Genomic DNA, 24,558 nt, shown 5'->3' on the forward strand with positions numbered 1-24,558 from the left:
GTGAATGTAGTGGGTGAGGCTGTGGTGAAGTCGGGAAACCTGAGGGCAGCAGAATTGGGTCTGGTAAGATATCCACAGTCACTGGGCTGTAGGATTTAAGTTAAAGATATAGGGCCTAAGTCCTTTTGAGATAATTATGGTGAAGGAGCAAACTAAGCTTGGTACGTGCAAAGCCAGGGGAAGCTTCACGTTGCCTGAATGAACAGTTCAGTGCTGAAGGACCAGGGCTGTCGTGGAGTAGCTCCTGGAGCAGTGCTCACTGTGGGGAAGGGTGCAGGTTAGTTCAGTAATGGTCCCACAAGCCAGTCAGTCAACCAGTTAGTGCAGGAGCTTGAAGAGTCTGTGTCTGAAGGTGGACTTAGACATTTTGGCTCTGTTTGGAGGTCCTTCTTGTGTGTGCCTGTGTGTGTGTGTGCCGTAGGCATGCCTGTGGGTGCACGTGGGGGTGTGTGTGTATCCCACAAAGTTTGGGCTTGATTGAAGCCCCATCAGTTCTATTCAAACTATGTACTGAGCATTTGCTTTTTAATACCTTATTTCCTAGGAGTAGCGTTCTTGTGTTTTGACTTTGGGCTGACCAGAAATCTTTGTCTGTGAGGCCAGCTGTGGGTGGATGGATGCAGAGGTAGAGATGGGTGTGTTTTAGCCAGCATGGATTGTGAAAAAGCACATTTATTTCAGTAAATTACGAGAAAAACAAAACAAACAAAACATGGATTTAATTTAAACATTAGATACTCCCAGAAAGTAGAGATTCTTTTCACTGTTTATTTACTCAGGTTAGCTCTCTGGAGTTTAACTAAAAGACCAACACAAATACTTGTTTGTCACAAAGACGTCTTACAGTGAGTGCTTGAAGTAATATACCTTATTAATGTGAGGATAGTAAAAGTTTTTTAAGCTGCATCAAAGGAGAGATTAAACAAAATTGGAAGTCTGGCCAGAGAAAAACAACCGGATTTTATATATTTAGTTAATTATATGAGAACAGATGCAAAAGTTATGAGGAATTGCCTGACTCCGGAAGATAACCTGAGAAAGTGCTAAAATAAAGGTATTTAAACTTGTAAAGTAATTGGTAAATAGCAGATCAAGGGTAGAGATCTTTGCAATAGCTTCACTAAAAGACTCTATCAAATTTGGGAAACTCTTATATTAAGGAGATTAAATTACCATTAAATCAAAGAAATGCTTACACAGTAATTCTGGTCTATAATTTAAGGGGATCTTATTTATGCAGAATAATACATTAAAAAAACTATCAAGTTGGATAATTCAAATTAGAAGAGATTGGAACGTGCATTTCTCACTTATGTTACTTCACCTGATGCTAAAATACTTTTTTCATCAGCAGTCTTTATGAAAAAGTTATTATTAATCTTGATGCAGACAGTATAATTTGAGACAACTAAACTATATTATTATGAAATGAGCTAACAGGAGTCTCTTTGGATCTTTTATATATTTACAAACAAATGCTATTCAGATAACTAAAACAAAACGCTTGAATGGTGTTCCCTCAAGCACGAGGGAGAGGAATAATGAATGAATGAATGAACGAACAAACAGACATACATAAAACATTTTTTTCTTGGTTAAGTAGGTAACTATAGAATTATACTTAGGAATAGTTTTGACTTTTCAAACTTTTCTGACATAAAGTATGTACTGTATCTAGTTGTTTTGGTCTGATTTTATATTTAAATTATATTTTTATTTCCTTTCCTTTTTGAGCAAATAATATTTGTTCATTTGATTTGGATTCTAAACACATTTTTTTTTCATGGAATTATTTTAAATGTTTCATCGTGTGGTCTAATTTATAATAACATTAGACATTTGACTCAAAAGACTGGAAATCTCCTTTGAGCATGTGAAACATGTGGTCAACATAAGTTTAATGGTCTCTTTAAAGACCAGATAATTCTCAGAAGCTAGAAGTTGTTAATAGTCCGGGTAACGAAGAGGGTCATTTAGGAATACAACTCCAAGGTACTTTCAGGAGGCCAAGGATCGGACAGACAGAGTGGCAGAAACAATAGTAAATCATGCTTTTCAAAAATAGTGTACCTTCTTATTAATTCATTTTCTCTCCAGTGGTCAGTTGAAGTGTTTTAAAATAGATGGAAATTCAGAATGACAGGGTCTTTTAGTCAGATATAAACCTTTTTGTGCCCAGAATGGACTCTGTACCTAGGCTTCAGAGTCAGATATCAGTTTTATGTTATGAAGGAGTTTTAAAACTTATGTATTGTAGACAGCTGAGTCAGCACTTCTTTTCAAACAAACATTAAAATTCAAGTATGAGGTTTGAAGATATGTAAAGTAGCTCATGTAGTATTTACTAGGATATAATTTACATATAATGAAAGTCATACATTTAAACTATACAAGTCTCTAACATTTGGCAAAAGTATACACTATGTAACTACTACCCTAAACACAGTATAGAACATTTCCATCTTCCCAGAAAGTGCCCTTGTGCTCTTTGTAGTAATTCTTTCCGGTTCTCTGCCACAAGCAACCACTGATTTTGAATGTTATTGATTAATTTTACCTGTTTTAGGATTTTATATGCGTGGGGTCATATAGTATGTATCCTTTTGTGTCTCATTACTTTTGCTCAGCAAGATGCCTCCATGGTTCATCATTTGTTGTGTTTTATTCCTCTTTATTGCTGAGTAATATTCCATCATGTGAATATACTGAAATGGGGAAAAGATTTGAACAGGCATTTTACAAAGACATATATATTAATGGCCTATAAGTATGTGAAAAAGATCCTCAGCATCATGTGTCATACAAGGAAGTGGAAATTAAAGCCAAAGTGAGAAACAACTGCACACCCTCTAGAATGGCTAAAATTAAAAAAACGTTCACGCCAAGTATTGGTGATCAAATTGTATTCTCATGCATTCCTTTTGGGGGTGTAGAATGGTGCAGCTACTTTGCAAAGTAACTTGGCAGTTTCTTATAAAGTTAAACATACACTTACCGTATGATGCTGCAATCTCACTCCTAGATATTTACCCAAAAGAAAGCAAGCCATATGTGTACATAGTCTTGTTCATGAATATTCATAGCAGTTTTATACATAATATTGATAGCTCCAAACTAGAAACAACCCAAATGTCCACCAACAAGTCAGTAGATCAATACATTCTGATATAGATTTGCTTTTGTTTTTGTACCTGAGGTTTGTCCTTGGCAAACTTAGAAATGTGTAAAATTTTCAGAAATGTAATACTGCAAGATTCTTGAAAAAAAAAATAGCCAGGTCTTTGTTATATCAAAAACTACAATAGAATCCTATTTCATTTCATTCCTAACATAGTATAAAACAGTGGCTCTCTGCATTGTGTATGTGACCTATAGTAAGCTGGAGAACCTGATTGAAACTGTGGCTCAGCCATGTTCTGTCTATCTGAAAAGAGTTCCCTTCTCCTGGGTTAGAACTGAATCATCTACAAAATGAGATGGACTTCTGTATCCCTGGCACAAATTGGCTTAAATAATGAAGTAGTTTGTTTTGTTTCCTCTCAGATTCTTTCAGTCTTAATTTTGTTACAAGCTTTATTTTCCACATTTCATAAGTATTCAAGATGATTTGGGGAATGGGTATGTCAAGAACTGTTAGATTGCTTTAAACCAAAAACTTTTCAATTGTATTTTAACTGTATCAAGTCTTAGCCTTACTGAATTTATATCACTGTTGTCTGTATTGCAGTCATAATCATTTTTGGGTTTGTGGTTTATTTATAAATGAAATTAAGCTGTATTGTATGAATTCTTAAGGATGATGAATTAAGAGCCGTGTTAGGACTACTTACTCAAATGGTAGAAAATTGTAAGATCAGAAGTCAGAATTCCTGGATCTTTTACATATGGTTTGTGTATTGTAATGCTGCTTTTTCTTGAAATAAGAATACTATAAATTTGAACCTCATAAATGAAACTTTGCAGATTAACTGCAAATTTCAAGCTGTTTCAATTAATTTAAATTTGTATGGAAAACTCAAATAGTGATTGTTTCTTAAGGGGACTCAGAGTTCTGTGGCTACATCTAGACAGTAGAGAAGCTAGATTAAAAACTAACTTAAAAAAAGCCACTTATTAAGTATGTGGCTTAATTTTAGACAATTGGAATGGATATACATTTTTTAAAATCAAGGATTATTTATACCCTGGAAGTGGTTTTCTTAAAAAATTATACACACAACAGATGTGTTAAATTTGTCATTGTCATATTGCTGACATGTAATCAATTACTCTCCAGTAATTGAATATGAATCAATACCAAGACTTAAAGTTGTTTACTTTCCCTCTCTACCTTGCTTCATTGTTTCTAAAATTAAATCTAGGGAGAATAAAATTAACAAACAGAAATTGGTGTGAAATTGGTCTTAAAATCCTGGACTATATATTTCAAGGTAAATTAATGGAGTCCTCATGTAAAGGTATTTTGAAGAAAGAAATAATAAAACCATTAATAATATTTGCCTAAAACATTGATTCTCAAATTTTTTCTGCTAGGGCTCCCTCTCCAGGTTTTCTCAGCTCCTTGACAGCATACCCATACTACTGTGGTGGGACTCGAGTGTTCGGGGCGGGGGGTACAGCCTGATGTCACAGTTGTTTCTTTTGGGGTGTGTGGAGGGAGGGCATGAACTTGGCAGTACAGCCACTAAGCATGGTTCTCCAGGCCTCCCCCCGAGAGTCTAGTAGCTATGAATATTTACTTTTAAACTTTTTATTTAGGAATGGTTTTAGACTCATAAAAGTTGCAAAAATAGTGCAGAGAGTTTCTGCTGTACTCTTCACTTAACTGTCCCCAAAGATAACACCTGACGTAACCACAGTACTATTATCAACTAAACTACAGACCTTTTTTCAGATTTCACTGGTTTTTATGTGTACTCTTTGTATGTGTGTATGTTTGTGTTCTGTGAAGTTTTACCACATGCATTGATACTTGTAACCACTGCAGTCAGGATGCAGAACTTTTCCATCAGGCTTAAGAAATTTTCTCATGCTACTCCTTGATAGTAATACCCTTCCTCCAACCCTGGCAACCACTGATATGCTCTCTATCACTACAATTTTGTCATATGGGGAATGTTATATAAATGGAAGCATACCATTATAGGCTTTATTGTGTCTCCCCAGAATTCACATGTTGAAACCCTAGCATTCAGTACCTTGGGATATGACTGTTTTTGGATACAGGGCCGTTAAAGGGGTGACTGTGTTAAAATGAGACTGTTTGTATGGGCCCTAATCCAATCTGACCATTGTCCTTATAAGAAGAGAAAATTTGGGCACACAAAGACACACCTGGGGTGCATGCACGCAGAGAAAAGACCCTGTGAAGACAGAGAGGGCACGCGGCCAGGAGAGGTCTCAGAACCAGCCCTGCTAACCTTGATCTTGAGTTTTTAGTCTCCAAAACTGTGAGAAAATTGATTTCTGTTGTTTAAGCCACTCAGTCTGTGGTATTTTTTTATAGCATTCCTAGAAAAACTAATACACACAGAGTCTATAACCTTTTAAGATTTTTAAAAATTCAACGTAATTCTCCATCTACTAGTGTATCAGCTGTTCTTTCCTTTAATTGCTGAGTAGAATTCCACTGTGTGGATGTTCCACAGCTTATTTATACACTCACTTGTTCAAGGACATTTGGGTTGCTTCTAGTTTTTGGCCTTTCTGAATAGAGCTGCTGTGAATACTCATGTATAGGTTTTTGGCAGAATGTACGTGTTTATTTCTCTAAACACGCAGGAATAAGATTCTTGGGTCATGTGGTAAGTGTATGTTTAACTTTATAAGAAACTGCCTAGCACGTTTCCAGAGTAGCTCAACCATTTTGCATTTCCACTGGCAATGTGTGAGAGTCCAGTTGCTCTGCATTCTTAGCAGCACTTGGTATTGGCAGTATTTTTTATCATTGCCATTCTATTGGATGTGTACTTGTTTCTCATCATGGCTTTAATCTGCCTTTCTGTAATGGCTAATGACGTTTAGTATCTTTTCAGTTACTTGCCATCACTGTCCTCTTTGGTGAATAAGTTGTTTTTGATTTTAGTTCACATGTAGAGCATTGCAAGCCTGGAGTCGGGGCCAGAAAGTTGACCTTGAGGATGGGGATGGAGATCATTTGACATTAGGGGACGTGGGGCACTCTAGAGGCTGGTGAGTTGTTAGTTCAGCCACAATGAAGTAGCCCTTTGAATTGAGTTCTGCACTTCAGGTCTGTCCTTGGTGCTGTGCTTTGTGTTGTGATAAGACAACTTAGTGCTTGAAGGAGAAATCCATCTTGCTGGAGACTGTTAAAGTGCATGAATGTTATTCATGAAGGTAATCGGTGAGCTGATTCTACCCCTTCAACCATTTGCTGGTAGAGTTATACGGGTTAGTTGGTAAGTAGCTGGGAAACTATACTAGAGTCCTGAAGACACTGGATTGAGGTCTGAGTCTATAAATAAGTAGTGGTAAAACCAAAGCAATTTTATATGAACTGTTAGCTTTTGACGTGAGTTTCTCACATCTTGAAAAGCAAGAGAAGCAAGTTAGACTAAAGGAGTAATACATGTAATTAAATCCCGTAATGTAGGTTTTGAAGATTATTTGGATAATGAATAATGTAAAAATGTATCCTCTGTTGACTTCAGGCATTTTCTTCAAATAAGCATATCCTAGCTTTAATGGGACTGGTTGCAGAATCAAAACAGAAAAGCTTTTGCATGTTTTGAAGATAAACTGTTTCAAATCAGACCACTTTCTCACTTAGTAGTCATAATGTTATGGATTTTGTAGATGGCAGTTTTAGGGACAGGTTTCAGAGTGAATGCTCCTGTGTTCGCACACACACATAACCGCATGCAAATGCACACGTGCAAATGTAGGTACACACAGAGGCAGCCTTCCTTTGGCCTCTTCACCTCCCTGTCCTCTGGATTGGATGCTTCTCCTCTTTGCCCCGGCTCCCTTCTCTAATGTGTCCAGGTGGAAACTGGTCAGTTACTGTGCTTGTACCTGCGGTGCTGTGGGCCACACTTGGAGAAGCATTCACAGAGCCAGACCATCCTTCTCCACTTTATACAGCAACCATGAGCCACCGCTCACAGGCTGAATGTGCTTCCTGGGGCTCTGCCTGTTTCAGTCGTTAGTGAGTAGACTGTCTTGACATACACTGTTACAGAAAACTTGAGCTGTTTGTTTTGAGAGAGGAGCCTAGTATTTGATCACTATGCATTTAATGATGTTTTCATATAAAAGCTGCTGAGTGTGTGTTGGTCTTGTGACCCAGACCTGGCTGTGATAGCTGCGTTTTGCTCCTCTCAACTCTCTCCTTCCACTTTTGAGCATAACATGGGCACTTTCTTTTAAGTCAGGATTAAAAAATATGTGTGTGTGTGTGTGTGTGTGTGTGTGTGTGTGTGTGTGTGTGTGTGTAGGTTTTTATTTCTATGTCTATTTTGGACCTGAAATAATAGAATTGTATGAGTAGTTGTGGCTGAAAAGCAGCAAGACTGAAGTATCTTTGTAGATGTGGGTTTACCGTAGGAACTGTAAGATATTAAAACATTTATTTTCTCCCTTAATATGGATATAGCCTATTCCAAGTAATATGTTATCACCAATTTAGCCTTTGTAAAGTTAAGTAAGATGAATGGAATACTGGCATTTGGGATTTCTTTTTTGTGTTCATCTACTTTTGGCATAAATGAACTTGAAAGTATGAGAAATGAGAAAAGCTTACATTTTGAGTGGTAGATTATACAGTTGCTTTCATGAAAGAAATTTTCTTAGATTCTAGTAAAAATACAGCTTTTCCTAAATTCTTCTACCATTAAGTGCTTGCTAACTCAGGGGTTGGCACACTATGGGGCCACAGACCAAATATAGCCAGCTGCTTATTTTTGTAAATAAAGTTTTATTGGAACACAGCCATGCCCATTTGTTATGTATTGTCTGTGGCTCTGGTGGCAGAATTTGAATAGTGACAGAGATCGTGTGGGCTTCAAAGACTAAAATATTTGCTATCAGACTGCTGACCCCAGTGCTAAATGATAGCACAAAAAATGCATATAAATGTTTGTTTTATTTTAAATTGTGTTGAAAGACTAGAACTCTTTTCTGGTTAAAAAGTTAAGCTGTCACTTACACTGAAGGGAGTTGCACATATGTTGGCAACTTTGCCAACAAAGTTGCACATATGTTGCACATATGTTGGCAACTTTGTTGGCAACACATATGTTGCCAACTTTGTTGGCAACACATATGTTGCACATATGTTGGCAACTTTGGGGATCCTTTCTTTACCTTAACTAGTGATTATGTATAACCTTAAACAGCTGCAAGTTTTAATCATTGAATAAATGTGACAGACCAGTGTCTTTTAAGATGTTAACAGTTAAATTATACAAGACCCTCAGAGCAGGTGGTTAGAACCATTTATTTTCACATTTTATTTTTCTTGCTCCACAGTTTATAGCAAATTATCTTATGTTTTATGATTTGGAAATCAATTTTTCCCCTCAAAATTTTTTTTTTATTTTTTGAAGATTTATTTATTATATATTAATTTATTCATTTTTGGCTCCATCGGGTCCTAGCTGTGGCATGCAGGATCCTCGTTGAGGCATGCAGGATCTTCCGCTGCAGCTCATGGGCTTCTCTCTAGTTGTAACATGCGGGTTTTCTCTTTAGTTGTGGCATGCGGGTTTTCTCTTCTCTAGTTGTGGTGCGCAGGCTCCAGGGTGCATGAGCTCAGTAGTTGTGGAGGGCGGGCTTAGTTGCCCTGCAGCATGTGGGATCTTAGTTCCCTGACCAGGGATCGAACCTGCGTCCCCTGCACTGTAAGGTGAACTCTTTACCACTGAACCACCAGGGAAGTCACTGGAAATCAATTTTTAATTTTTTAACAGCCTGAGTGAGCCTGTTTTGTGGCATATCTGGAGAGACTTGGGTTTGAATCCTGCTTTTTCCGCTTAATAGTTGTGTGGGCAAGTAACTTCTCTGTGCTCCCTTGTAAAATGGGGACAGCAGTAAGACCTACCTCATAGGGTTGTTGGTTTCATACATGTAAAGCACGTAGTACAGTGCCTTGCATATTGTAAGTGCTTACTGTATGTTGTTGTCAGTATGGTTTGCTTTTATAATACTTTATTGAAGCTTCTCCAGTCACAAGGGGGCAGTCTCTGTTATTGAAAGCAGTGTGCTTGGATGAAGGTAAAGCAATCAGGAATTTTCCCTGAACCCTTAGCTCTTTCTGTAACAACAGTAACTGTCAAATGATGCCATTCCTATGAGTTATCAGAGTTGAAAACCAACGAAGCACCTGCATTTCTGAAGTAACATGAAGATTATCCATACAGTACAATCAAATTTAATTACTGAGTGACAGATTAATTGAGGCAAATGCTTCTTTTAAACACTTGATTTAATTTTTCTTTCTGTTGCCTGCTTTCTGCCATTTATATATTTTTCTCTACAGCTTGAGCTTCTGAAAGTGTGGTGTGCCTTTTAATATGTCAAATTCCTGGGTCTCTGCTCTGACCTTACTGAATCAAGATCGCTTGGGATGGGCCCCAGGTGATTCTTATGCACACTGAAGTCTGCGAACCGGATCTGGGGACAAAGTGATTTGAGATGCAAACGATTGAGTTCTCTTTTCTAGTATTTTTGGCATGAGGCTGCACTCTGGAGGGGAATGAATTTCTGTCAGTGTCTTAGGATTTGCTGAGCTTTGCACAGGGCCTGTGGAGGAAGGCCATCCAGGAGGCCATGGGGTCTGAACTGTGGACCGTTCTTCCTCTTTCTTGCTGTCCTGGCCTGGGACTCCCTCCAGTCCCTTGGATTACTCCTTCCCTTGACCTCCAGATAAACTGCTTGCACTGAGCTGACCCTGTTAGGACAGCCTGATAATTTCTAGGGAACTTTGGAGACTAAGCAGAAAACAGATACTTAAAGGAAGAGACAAACATTGTGAAATGTAGGCTTCTGCTTCTAAGAATTCTAAAGAAGGATGTGAGGAACCTTTGGAGTCTCGGCTCCCTTTCTTCTAGCAGCTGGTGTAATGTGCATGGCTAGACTGTCTCCAGGCTTCGTCCCACGCTCCTGCTTTCTTTATTGCCACATGGAGGCCATCTACCTGCTCATTTTGCTTCACTTCAAAACAGTGCTTACTGTTGGTTTACTTTAAAAATTTCCAGACTCCATAGATCTTCCCAATTTAGCTTCAAGATCCTCACCAAGTCAGTATTTCTTTGTCAGTCAGGGGTGATTAATACTTAAACAATCTTAATAAATACTAGATTTGCTACTCCTTTACTTTTCTGGAGCATTCCATTAGTATAACCCCCAAAATGAGTTTTCCTTTTCCTTCCCTTCATTAAGCCCTCCACAGAGGGAAGCATCACAGTCTAACCGTACGTTATCTCATGTTGTTTGTTGTGTAACGGTCTTCAGAATTGGGCCCAGAAGAGGAAGGGTGAGGTGGTTTTTCTGACTTGGGTCTCCTGCCCCATGATTGCAGATGCTGAGTTACTCAGTGACTAGTGCTGTAGGATTTGCCTCTGTGGGAAGGTTACAGGTGTGGCCAGGGAACCTGCATGTTGGGAGGGCCTTTTCCGTGTCCCCTGACTCTGGAGAGGCCCATGTGTAAACTATTCTATTTTTAAAGTCTCTAAGAAAGACAGTTTCACAGCCTGTCATGATAATCTGTTCCTTTTTCTTTTTCTTTTTTTTTTTTTGCTGTACGCGGGCCTCTCACTGTTGTGACCTCTCCCGTTGCGGAGCACAGGCTCCGGACGCGCAGGCTCAGCGGCCATGGCTCACTGGCCCAGCCGCTCCATGGCATGTGGGATCTTCCTGGACCAGGGCACGAACCCATGTCCCCTGCATCGACAGGCGGACTCTCAACCACTGCGCCACCAGAGAAGCCCTCTTTTTAATTTTATTTGTTTTTTGTCTGTGTTGTGTGTTTGTTGCTCCGCGTGGGCTTTCTCTTCGTTGGGAGCGTGGGCTGCTCTTCGTTGTGGTGCGCGGGCTTCTCATTGAGGTGGCTTCTCTTGTTGCAGAGCATGGGCTCTAGGCAGGCAGGCTTCCAACATTTAATTTGCATTATAGATTTTAATGCACTTCTGTAACATCATTAAGCTGATTTTTTTGAAACACACATGAGGTTTCTTTTAAATAGTTTCTTAATGCTGATTGATTAAACTTTTGGTCCGTTCTGACTTTGAGATCCTTCACTGCTCCCATGTTTGTGTGACTAGACATTACCCATGTCACTTCTGGGGCATTTAATCTTTTAATCCATCAGTGGGCTTTTTTATATTGCATGAGTATGGTGACTGATCATTTTTAATTTAGAATTCTCTGGAGCTGCTGATTGATTCTTCTTGGCAGCAATTGGCAAATTACATTCAGATTCTAGCAAAATTATGCCATCCTCTTTTCATTAATAAAATTGGGTCTAATTTCAACTTGTAAGTTTTAAATACTTCTCCTGTCTCCTCCTTTTGTTCTTTTCCCATCTTCTCTTTTCATGTTTGTCTTTTCCTTGGATTCACTCTCTTCTCTTGTGTGTTAGAATGAGGAGGCTAATATTTGGTTTCAGAGCTTTTTCTGAGTTTGCCAACAGTGGTATTGACTAGGTTGTAATTTTTAAGAACCGTGGGGACAGCTTTATTTCAGATGAAGAGGATTTGAATGAGTAAAGGTGTGAAAAAACCACATCATATTTTATAAATCCTTATAAGGTCCCTAGGTCTCTTGCAGAGCATAATGTGATTTGTCAGTTGTCACCCTTCGTGAGCTACAGATGTCATTGATCATGAGAAAGAAAAATCCCTCTTTAAATGTTTATCGTTTGTGTTCAGAAAACGTGATTTTCAACTTTTTTTGGAGTCACAGAACTTATAAGCAGTAATGAGTTGGATTCCCCTTGGCAGGACTGACCGCTGGGGAATGTTCATGGGTGAAATATAGACTGACTTGCCTTAGATTGGTTGCTGCTTCCCCAGCCCTTAGGGCTTTCGACTTGTGCCCTAGGCTTGAATGTTGACGGACAGAGGGCCTGTGATGGAATATATTTGTGTGGTGCTTTTCATGTGAAGGTTTAACCCTTTTTTGTTGTTGTGGTAAACATTTATTTTACTATTGAGCAAGAATTTGTGTGAAAGAATAAAAACAGGACATTTTCTTCATAGATCCTTTTATTTAAAGTAAATTGCATGAGCTCTGGGAGTCTTGCGGGTGTGTACATACCTAACAAAAATTGTTGTGTGCACTGGTTTTGAAACTGGAAGGAAGTGATACTACTTTAGGATTCTCTGTTTCTTGTTTTTGCAGTTTTTATAGAAAATAGTTATGCAGACTAGGCATTTTATTATTCTGCTTAGGGGTGAGGTTTTGGGATGCTATTGTTATTTTATTCACTCTTTGTCTTCTTCAGTTACTCTGTGTTCATCTGGTTGACTCCTATGTGTTTTGTTTAGACTTTCCCTAGCAGAGGTAGAGTGACAGAGGTGCACAAAATTTTTTGGAAGGTAGAGTTAAGACCTAGAATTCATTTTCAGTGTAGAGTTTTGAGATAATGTGATTGAAAGAGAGATGATCTGTACATTAGCAGCTAACAAAGATCCTTGGGAAGGATTTTTAAATACAGTTGACCTTTGAACCATATGGGTTTGAACTTTGTGGGTCCATTTATATGTGGATTTTTTCAATAAATACTACAGTATCTGGTTGAATCCACGGATGCGGATCCCCTGATGTGGAGGGCCAAATGTAAAGTTAACAGGCAGATTTTTGACTCGGGGCGGGGGGTGGTGGTTTGGTGCCCCCATGTTGTTCAAGGGTCAACTGTAAATTCTTCTCTAATTCCACTCCCTATTTAAATGGTATTTGTCACTAAAAGAAGTTAAATGTTTTCCTAACAGCATTTTAAAAATTGGTTTAAGAACCAAGAGACTTCAGAAAGTCTCTTTACAGTTTTGAAATATTTTAAATGTAGTCTTTTGCCTAAATGCATAAATTAAAAATCCATTAGTTATTTTTCAAATACATGACTTGCTCTTTAAGATTTCTTCCAAAACCCCAAAGAATTCTCTTGTTGGTAATATATCAGTGACCAAAGTCTCTCCTGTTGAAATGTTCAGTTTTACAAGCTTTGCTGCTTTGAAACTAAAAGTTATTCAAGGAAGGGTTATTGTTTGGGCTAGGTTCAGGTACTCTTGGATCTCAACGACTGTGTGGAGGGAAATGAAGAGAAGGAAAATTGTTGCTGAAATTGACATGGGGAGTGCTTTCCTGGCTCTTCAAACTCCAGTAAAGAGGTGCTGGCCTCTGGAGTCACCTACCACGCCTGGCCTGCAGCTGTAGCTCTCTTTGAGCTTGATGAATATGAGCATATTTTTAACTTATTTTAGAAATCATCCTAATTCTGGCTGGATATTGGTTCATAGAAGTCATACTACCTCAAGCATGAAGGAAATAGATTTAAATGTTCCTTGAGACGTTTAGTTTAAAATGATCAGTTTCTGAAACTTGGATTTTACACAGTCTGTCTAACAGTCTTTGCTTCTTTGAGCAGAAATGTATACTAACACTGGGAGCGGGGGCGTGATGGTGGTCCTGCCTCTCTAGGTTGATTCCCCCAAGTTAATGAACCTTGCGTCTTGCTTTTGAGCTTTTTAAGGAAATGCTGCATCTTAGGATAGAAATCACTTAGTCACTGTTGCATCAAACATTATAGTTGGATTTTTTGAAGCTTTTTTTTTTAAAGCTAATAACTAGATTATCAATTTAAAAGTCAGGCTTATTTAATGTGGAAAACTTTTGAATGATCAGTGCTTATTTTAAAATATTTTAAATTACATATATATGCATATATATATAAATGTGTGTATATATATGTATATACATATATACACGTGTGTGTGTGTGTATGTATATATATCTATATCTATCTGTTTCCTGATGACTAGAGTAATACATGTTCCTTTGGAAATTTCAGAAAACAGAAAAATGCCAGTAAGAAAATTAAAGTTACTTAAAATCCCATCATTATAGAAATAACCACAATTTACATTCTGGTAAATAGCTTTCCATTACTTTTTCTAGTTCAAATTGTATTTATCTTAGGAGAAAATTCTAAGCCAAACTTCCAGCCAAGGCTGGAGTATTGATTATTAGCTGACAACAAGAGAGAAATGTGAGAAAAGGAGTTAGAGATTGGTGCTTGGTTTGGGATCATATTCCCGTTTAGTTCTCTCTTTTGAAAAAGTAGTTGTTTGCAGACAGTTGATTTATTTTGAAGCACAGACATCCACTCCTCCATGCCCTGGACTCAAGAGCCTATTCTGGGTTGCAGGGTATCCAGTACTCTGACTAATCCGTCTTCGTGACCTCTCTTGTCATTTAGGGAATACGTTTGACTTTCGACTGGCAGCACTTCGAATGATTCCATCAACTAACAAGACTGTACAGTAACCGTATTTGTTGACCAAATTAAATTGCTTCCCAGTAGCCGTATTTGTTAATTTTCTGTGAAGCTCTCTGTATAAATCTTTTCCCTATAGAGATGCCTGCAGAAAAGTCATAAAGTAAGACCTTCTTTCTTGCCATCTGACAGCAAAATTCTAATAGCACTTTTGTGCAGAATAAATGTCTCAGAACAGAAATGATGCTGGTTTGGCACAAGTGGCACTAGGGCCTCTCTGACGTCAGGAAACGTCTGCATCTCTGATGTGGTGTCTCCGTGAAAGTGATGGAATTACAGGGGCTGGTTGTTCTTTGCTGAAATCAAGTGCGTTTTGTCATTTAATGAGTCAGCAATGTGGTGCTGATTGTAGCTGCAAAGGTCCCATTGCTCATCAGCCCATATATCTGTGTGGGCTTTCACATCTCTATGTGCTCTTTCATACTCAGGGGTAACTTAAAGAGAAGCCCCATCAAAGAGAACCCTTTGCCCACTGCCAGAGCGGTAGCTGTCTTGGCTATGAATTGTTCATTCTGCCAAACTTAATGGTCAGTATCTTTTTCTTTCTCGCTTCTGAGCTTACCAGAACAATTGCAGTAAACCAAATGGGAGAAAATAAACCATTACATTAAAAAAAATTGGTTTTTTGTTTGTTTGTTTTTGCACACTGAAAATAAGGACTCCTATAAGGGAAGTAATAATATATGATAGTATGTAAAAGGTTTTGATTTTCATCAGTATTTTGTTTAATCTAAGCGATCTAAGGAACAGTGGTTATGTAAATAGACCTGTCATACTTCCCTACAGAATTATGATAGGTTTCTGGTTTTACACGTGTTAATGGATAATTTTCAAAGAGGTAAAATCATCAGTCTCAGGTAAATATAAAATGAATCTGTGTGAGAGATTTTATTTAACTCATGAAATTAATGAGGAAATCAGTAAGATGTTATGGCTGGTTCAAAGAACATTTGAGACATCAGGCATATATAGGTAATTTAACAGAGAAATGCTTCTGGGTTAGACAGAAAATCGGTTAATGCCCATCAGAGACATCAACCTTTGTGGCTATCTGTTCCACCAGACAGACAGTTTTTGCATCTCATTTGGATAAATATCTGCAAGTTCACAAGCTCCTTCTCTCATCCTGGAAGTTTAATCCAGAGTAAACAATGAGTTGCATTAGGTCCATTTGCTTGGTATGCCTTTTACCTCCCCGTTTGATATTAAAAACATGGGCCCAGATGTTTCACAAGTTTGTATACCTTTTTTCTGATATGAAGAAAAGGAAAAAAAAAAAAAGAAGGGACATGATGTTTGCTTTTATTACAAGAAAACGAAGGGGGAAAGTGTAGGAAAAAAGAAGATGGATTAGGTAAGAAATTTTTACTTTCACAGTGTTTGATGTAAAAAATCAAACACATCTCATGTTATAGAAGAAACAACTTTTTTCCTTTTCTCCTGGTCTGTAATGTTGATGCTCCTCTAAAACCCAGTGGATAAGCTTAGCTCTTGTCAACTCATTCATGTTCTAGGGCCTGAGTTTGTTCCACAGCTGAGTAGAATGAACTCTTTTTTTTTTTTTTTGCGGTACGCGGGCCTCTCACTGTTGTGGCCTCTCCCGTTGCAGAGCACAGGCTCCAGACGCGCAGGCTCAGCGACCATGGCTCACAGGCCCAGCCGCTCCGCGGCATGTGGGATCTTCCCTGACTGGGGCACGAACCCGTGTCCCCTGCATCGGCAGGCGGACTCTCAACCACTGCGCCACCAGGGAAGCCCTAGAATGAACTCTTAGTAGAACATGATCCAGTTAGCATTTGAGCAGTTGACTTACTGAGTCATTTTGTATTTTGATTCATTTGTGAGACCCAACCCAGTTGTAAGAAATAAAAATTGTTTAAAAAAAAGTGTTAAGGGACTTCTCTGGTGGTCCAGTGGTTGGGACTCTGCGCTCCCAGTGCAGGGCGCCCAGGTTCAATCCCGGGTCAGGGAACTAGATCCCGCATGCTGCAACTAAAAAAAGATCCCTCATGCCGCAACTAAGACCCAGCACAGATAAATAAATAAATATTAAAATTAAAATAAAATCAGTGTTAAAATGTCAAAAACGGCCATGTAATGCCACTAAAATAATACTAAATAAACTTTGTATTAACTCTGTGATGTAGAATCTTAGACACTTATAACGGGCGGGACTTAAGAGGTTTCATGTGGTTGAGGAGACTGAAGCCCAGTGAGGCTGAGTGACTCCACTGGCTTATTCTGGGAAGAACGAGAACTAAAATCTGTGCTTTTTACTGTTGATCCAAGACTGTGGCCTTTTAAATGTATGCATAATTGTGAAATATAGTGCTCAGAAAACTATAATCTTGGCTTAATACTTATTTTGTCCTTATTATTTTACTAACTGTGCAAGGTATTTAAACTACAAAAAAGACAATATACAGTCTGTACTCTTGAAGGGCTTAAGATCTAGCTGAAGAAACTGAATATTATTTTTTAAAGAATTCACAACACAAGGAATGATACACACAATATTTAATGAGTGATTAATGGAAATAAGTGCTGCAGGAGTTTAGAAGGAAGGGGTCAGAGATGAAGATACTAAAGAGGTAAAAAGCCATGCAAAGTAGTACATGGAAGTACTCAGAGGGCTGGAGAGTCACGATCAGGAAGCATTTCTTTTCTCCAGGGCACACTTGGTGTAGCACCTCGCCCACTTTTGTCATCTTTTTTTTTTTGGTGGGGGCCGCACCGAGGCTTGCAGTATCTTAGTTCCCCGATCAGCCATCGAACCCATGCCCTTAGCAGGGAAAGCGTGGAGTCCCAACTACTGGGCCGCCAGGGAATTCCCTGTCATCTCATTTAATCCTGGTGGTATCATTTCGGTTCTGCTGTTGGTGCAGTACTTTTACTTGCTGGTGCTAGTAAAAGTTAATTTAAATTGAATTTTGGTTACATTATTCATATATTTTAAAACTTTGGGTGACCCTGACAATCCATTAAAGTACATTTATTGATGTTAAGGGTGGTGACCATATGTAATCCTGTCTAATCACGTGGTAGGCACCAACTTACAAATATATGTTTCCTGAAAGAATCATTGAGTGGAGTAAGAATCCTGGTATTATGGTGTCTAAATATTTATGGTTTCGGTTACTTGTGGGAGAGGCAAAGTTGTGAAACAGGGCAAAAGAGTTCATAGACACGTGCTGATTTTACAAGGGCATTTTGTACTTTAGTTTTAGCAGAAAAGTTAACATTTTGATTGATGCATTTATTAAGGTTATAGGAAGCAAAAGCTAAAATTAATATTTCACAGTTCTAATTGCTTTAGTTCTAATGGCTTCTCTATGCATGTTATGTGTTCTGGTTTTTAAATATTTAAAATTCCATCTCTAGGGCAAAGTGGAAGTGAAATAACTTAGAGTGTAGCGTTTTGTCAATGATAGTCTTCCTTGCCCCCCTTTTAAAGCAGAATGATGTTCATGTTATGTCTTTCTAGCATTAAGAGAAATTATTTGCTAAGGTGACAATTTTTCTGAACGCTAACAACACCTGGAGAGTGAACATTTATAAGGTGTGACTTCATGGTGTGTGTTGTGTGGTAGATATAATTGATAATTCTGCTTTCTCCTGTTGAATATCTAATTTCTAACTCTCGTGACATGTCTTTCTGAAGTATTATTTTTGGTAGGTTTAGGAAGATTGCAGAAAGATGGGCATTTTTGTGTTTGCCAACATTCTAATGCTGGAAGGGATTCAGGATAACTCTAGTGTAGCCCTTCATTTTTGTAATTGAAGAAAATGAGACCCTACCTGGGGACAGAAAAAAAAATACACACACACTCCCACATGTACATATATACACATCTGTAAATGTTTCCATATCTCTCTGTGTGTATGTGTGTGTATATGGTAAAATCATGGGTTCATAATGATACTTTCCGTTCTAACTCAGCATCTTGGAGCTCTTTTTAAATACTGTCTCTGGCAGTGAGAAACACAGCACCTATTATCCTCAATATGGTTTCCTATTTGCTCAGTCAAAAATAATTTGCTGTAGGTAGATCTGCCAACCGCACTGCTATCTTTGCTGCTCACCACCTCTATGCCAGCCCCTGCCACTGCCTTGATGGGTCCAGGCCTCTGCCTCCACCCCCAGCCCTTCCTCACTGCTGTGCCTGTAGCCACCCAGCTGCTGTGCTACTGCTCTGTGCTGGCAACAGAAAGGCGAGCTGGGAAGAGAAGGGCAAGTTATAATTCTTTGATACTTCACAGATAGTACCCTCAGCCCTGCCACATTTTCTTGAGAACATATTTTCGAGATTCCTCTCTGTGTAATAGTCTCAGAATCCCCAGACGCTTGCTCATTCTTGTGGTTGGTCCTGGCTACTGTTTTCACAGAAGGGAAACATGAAGCTCTCATTATTTTACCAGAGGGGTTGTGTTTCCTGCAGCCCAGGGTAGTTTTTTTCCACTGGAGAGAAGAATGGGCATCGTTTTCCCTGCAGCTTCATACTCCGCAGTGATGTTGCTGAGGGTCTGGCATTCATTTCTGTTGGTGGAGGGAGGCTCAGCCATGGTCCATACAGCTCTTTAGTTTAGCTCCTTCAGCAGGCACAGTCACAAGAGCCATTTCTTGGTATTCATGCCCTCAGAGCTAGGGGCTGGCCGGGTCAGGAGGAGTTGCCCTAGCCAGCATCGTGTTTGAAAATTCCTCTTGTAAAAACTCCAGCATCCTGACCCTTGAGGATAAGAGGAGTCCATTCTGCTCCTAAACCTATGGCCTTACTCTTTTTTTTTTTTCAGCTATTCAATTTAAGGCAAGTTTACTACTTCTTTTGAAGCTTCAGTTTCTTATCTTTTATATATGTATATATATATTTTAAATTATTTTTTTAATTGAAGTATAGTTAATTTACAATGTTGTGTTAGTTTCAGGTGTATAGCACAGTGATTCAGTTTTATATATATTTATATACATATAAATATGTATATATATTCTTTTTCAGATTCTTTTCCCCTTTTAAGTTATTACAAAATATTGAGTATAGTTCCCTGTGCTATACAGTAGGTCCTGTTGGCTATCTATTTTATATACTGTAGTAGTGTGTATATGTTACTCCCAAACTCCTATCTTTTTTGTGCCTCAGAATGATAAGTGACATTTCTTTTTAGTTGCAGGTAATAGAACACTTGCCTCAGAATAGCTTGAACATGAAAGAGTGTATGTGACATATAACTGACAAAATCCAGAGCTTGGTGGGCTTTAGGCCTGGCAGGCTCTGACTCTCTTTCTCTGTGGTTCTCTTGGCTGTGTTCTCTCTGTATCAGCTTTGACCTTGGGGAGCTTCCCTTATGGTAGCAAAATGGCTGCAGTGGTTCCAGGCTTCACATCCACATACCACATGGTCCAGAGGGAAAGAGAATAATAGCATTTTGGTTTTATGTTGATTGGACCAACTCAGGTCATGTGTTTATCCCTGAATCAAGGATTATAGCAAGCAGGATGGGATTATGCTGATTGGTTCAGGCCAGTTCAGACCTACCCTTAGAGCTGAGGGTGAAGTCAAGTTTCATCCAGAACAGCAGAGATGCCACAAAATAAAGTAGTCTTCGTGGAATAGTGATTGTAATTTCAGCTTTCATAGCATTTAGGGCAATATATTTATTCATTAAAGATGAAAAATTTTTTGTTTTTTAAATACTTGGATTAAAAATGTTGAATTATATATATATATATATATATATATATATATATACACATTAAGCTAATTTCTTTACCAGTGTTCTTAATTTTTAGTTTCAGGGTCAATCTTACTTTCATAGAGTAGTTGTGAATCATATGAAGTGGATAGTAACCATTTAAGCTGGAGGCTAGATGAAATCGAGGCTAAGATCAGATAAGATTTTACTGTACTTTCATGTATAATACTTTCATGAAAATATGTTTAAAGGTACAGTGTCTGAAAGGTAAATAGTAGAACATGTTGAGTGGGTGGTGGATTGTGTCAGTTTCTAGAGAGGTAAGAAATAGCATACAGTCACTTATTTGGGCTTATAACGGGGGCAGCTTTGCTGGACACAGGCAATGAGGCGGGTAGGTGAGAAGTATCAGAAATATCCATTCAGTTATTAATGGCGACTCGGTCCAAGGCTGTCAGTTAAGCAGCCCTTAAACTTAAAATTTCTGCACAGGACTTTGCTACTTTCCTGAAGTAGGTATTTGGGAATAGGATCTGCTTACTCCTCCCTCAAGATGAGTGCAGACTCAGCCAGCCACCTCCATTCCTCGTGTGTTATCCTGGCACCCACCAGGCTACCGTGTGCTTGTTCACCGTGCTGCACCTACACTCCTTGATGGAAGGGCAGTCAGATATTGGGGTGGAAGGAGGTGTGGGTCCAGGTGTGGTTCCTTCAGGGAGCAGCGAGGTCTCAGCCCTTGAGCCTCACCAGCAAGAACTCCTGGAGGCCTGTCCTGGCCAAGGTCTCACACACAGCCACTAGACCACTGCTTGAAATCATCTTTCCAGCGATTTCTGTAATGTATACAAGTGTATGATATGTGACAGTTGAGAGTGGCTTTAGTGAGTTTTTGTTATGGGGCTGGGCCTCTTTACCTTTATTCGGCTCTGACTGACATCTGGGTATATTCTGGTGTGTCTGTGTAGATTTATGGAGATAATGGCTCTGGATGTGGTGTATGGTGCTGACCCTGGTCCCAGTTGCTCTCAAGTAGCTCATCACAGAACTGACACGTGTGACACAATTGAAGAACAAAGTGACACCTTATGTGGCAGTGAGTTTTTGGAGATTCAAAGGAGGGTCAGGCCCTTATGGTCCAGAGCTGAGAGATGTGTTAAGCTGTGTCCTGAAGATGGGCAGGATTTGGGTAGCTGGAGAGGAAAAAGAGGACAGGCATTGCTGAGAGAATGGGCACGAGGAAATGGGTGGGAAGGTGTGATGAATGAAATAAACATAGGAGATAATGATCACATTTATTTAACTGAAGGAGCACAGGTGGAAATAAAGTTGACTAGGATGAGATAGGGTGAGACATTGTAATACAGGGGTCCCCAACTCCCGGGCCGCGGACTGGTACTGATCTGCGACCTGTTAGGAACCAGGCCACACAGCAGGAGGTGAGCGGCGGGCGAGTGAGCGAAGCATCATGTGCTGCTCCCCATCGCGCGCATTACTGCATGAACCCCCCACCCCCAATCCGTGGAAAAATTGTCTTCCACAAAACTGGTTCCTTGTGCCAAAATGGTTGGGGACCGCTGTTCTTTTTTTAAATATATTTTAGGTGTCTGTTTTTCTTTTCTTTTTTTTTAATTAATGTATTTATTTTTATACAGCAAGTTCTTATTAGTTATCGCTTCTAATAGGAGGCTAAAGAAGCAAGGCAGAGAGAAGTTGTAGGTTGAAAATATGATATTTTAGGAGACTATTAAATTAAGCTTCTTAGCAGTAGCTTCTTTAAGTAGAGAAAACTGTTTCAAATGATTTGTTCCAAATTAAGGAAATGTTAGGGAATTAGGAAAACATTTTACCTTCTTATTAAAATGGCCCATAACTCAAAAATATGTATATATGTTTTGATAAAATAGTTTCGTATATTAATCATTGAAGAAAAATAGTTGGAATGAGTAACTTTTGTTTTTTGGTGTTATCCTAATAGATAGCAAAACTAGTCCCAGGCTTCCAAGGTTAATTTTGGGAATAGTTCATCTTGAAGTATTTATGCCATTTGTTTCTTTTTCTTCTGGAAAGTGAAATAACCAAATCGTCATTCAATTTTCTGAAGTGAATTTGAAAGAATTAAAAAATACTGCCTTCAGATGTATAGCAAGCACTTTTCAAAGTACAAACCTCTAAGACTATTTATTGAGACAACGCATTATGGAAATTTCTATAGAAAAATCTAACACAGGATGTGTTCCTGGCAAGAGATTTTATTCAATAGGTTACTTTTAAATCCAGTAACTTTTATAAGATATCTAAATTTTCAAATCAACAAGAGTTTCACAATATCATGTAATGAAAATAGAATGTCTGTTTAATACTTAGGGTTTCTTTTGGGCATCAGTGTTGTTTCTGAGAGTAAATTCTGAAATAGGGTGGCGGTTGGTTGGGAAGAGGGATACACTTTTGTCTAACAGCACTTCTGAGGATCTGTTTTAAACCTGGGATAATGTGAAAAAAAAATTTAAACCATCTTTAAATCAAATTAAGATTTATGTTTTCATTTTGATCAACAGGGATTAATTTGGCAAGTAAACAGTAATGAGCTGATATATATGTTAATTTCTGTCTGCGGGTTGACAGTTTAGCCTTAGGTGCTGAATTTGTATCAAAGAATTATGATCAAATAATTTCTCATTAAATTGGCAAACATTTGCTTTAAAAAGTCCTCTAGAACAATTAAAATTACTTTATTGTTGTTCTTATGCTTGATTCTAAACTTGAGAAGCTAAATTTCTAATTGCAAGGAGAATAAAATGACAAAATGTGTTAGGATTATTCAATTATTTTATGTAAATACAAACCCATTTACTTTAAGGAGAACCATCACACCTTTTAAAATATCAATCAACACCTTTATTAGAATTGCTTTCATTGAGCTAACGACTAGATATTTTTATTCTTGAAATATTGCATTTTTATTCTCCTTATTAATGGCCCTCCCTGCAGAGGAGTGAATAAATCATGGGGCTGCTAGTAGTTCTAAGTGCTTTTCAGAGAACGTTTAAGTGCTTGTAATCACTAAGCAAAGGAGAACTATAGATTAAATGTGTTATAAACCACACATGGAAGCAATGTCTTTTTTTAATATCTGTAACTTTAATGGAAAGAAAATGTTAATTTAGGGTAATGAAATAGACCTCCAAGTATGATCAGTTAATAGACCATTAGGTTAATTAAAATGAGGATATGTATCACTGTTGTGCTAGAACTATCACTGTGGAAGAGACAGATTCATTTAGTGCTTGAATAGTAAAATTCAGAATGTGTCACTCCCAAACCAGATTTACTACACAACAGAACAAGATTGATGACAAGGGTAATTCAGTTTTGTTTCATTTACTTTTACCTGTCACATGGCTTGTCATTCTAGAGAGCTTGTCACTTAAAGGTGAAAATTTATCCAAGCTTTTAAAAATCAATTAAGTGTAAATTTTGTTACTTTCCTCTCTGCCTATCATCCTAGCTGAATTAAACACAAAAACAAGACTTAAGTAATAGGCAACATACAGATTGTAATATAACTTTCAAAAAGTTAGCAACTTTAAATTTATTAAATTGTAAAAGATGCAGTTGAAACAACCACTACAACTTTTTGGTTATTAGTTCTTTTCAGTGTCTAATATCCAAACCTGTTGGAAACTAATTTTTTTATAGCTATCTACTTGGCCGATTTACTATTTGAATTTACTAAAAAGACTTTTTGATGCTTTTTACGATGCTTTTTACGTCTTCCCTGTGAAAAGTCTTAACATTGTGCCAACCATAAGGTAGCTTTTCAGTAAGTGCTTCCTATTTTGATTTAAAAGGCTTGGCATGTGTTTAGACAGAAATTAAGTTCACTATACTCCTGAGCTCTTCAGTTTCCCCCATCATATGCCTCATGTAACAGATTAATTTCTATTCAGATTTTAGATCTAGAATCACAGCATGGGGCCTAAAAGTCAACCAGTGTAGTCACTGCCGGTAGCTTTTTGTCTGGGACCTAAAGTATGCATGCAGGTACTAAGCGATTTACAGAGTAAATGCTTTCCCCAAAGATATATATGGTCGATCAGTCAACCTAGTATTTATTGAATTCTAGTACTGAGCCTTGTATTACAGTGGATACTTTTATCTGCTTAAGGCTTTCTCTGGGAAAGTTGTACGTGTGCTTGTAAAAGAATCATCTTCTCTCCTTACTTTTAGAGATAAGGAGACACCTTTTTAGGAAGGTGACATTCTCTTTCTCTTTTGTTTCATCATCTTAATTCTGGGAAGGTCTTTTATTTTTGCCTTATGTCTCCATTTTTCTTAAATTTACCTAGATGATATTTAGT

General features: G+C 38.2%; 1 protein-coding gene across 7 annotated transcripts in view; it reads left to right on the forward strand.

Annotated features, from left to right (window-relative positions):
* The window catches only part of PRIM2 (DNA primase subunit 2), a 279,267-nt gene that overhangs the window by 95,510 nt on the left and 159,199 nt on the right, over nt 1-24,558 (forward strand). The window contains exon 8 of one of the 7 annotated variants that reach the window (XM_073810922.1): nt 14,435-15,015. The exons of the other annotated variants lie outside the window; for them this stretch is intronic. Within the exon in view, the coding sequence (XP_073667023.1) occupies nt 14,435-14,473 (39 nt within the window). The 3' untranslated portion in view covers nt 14,474-15,015. Of the gene's footprint in view, nt 1-14,434; nt 15,016-24,558 lie in introns of those variants that run through there. 7 annotated transcript variants of the gene reach the window in all.

This window comes from Tursiops truncatus, chromosome 10 (assembly GCF_011762595.2).
Source record: "Tursiops truncatus isolate mTurTru1 chromosome 10, mTurTru1.mat.Y, whole genome shotgun sequence".
NCBI lineage: Eukaryota > Metazoa > Chordata > Mammalia > Artiodactyla > Delphinidae > Tursiops > Tursiops truncatus.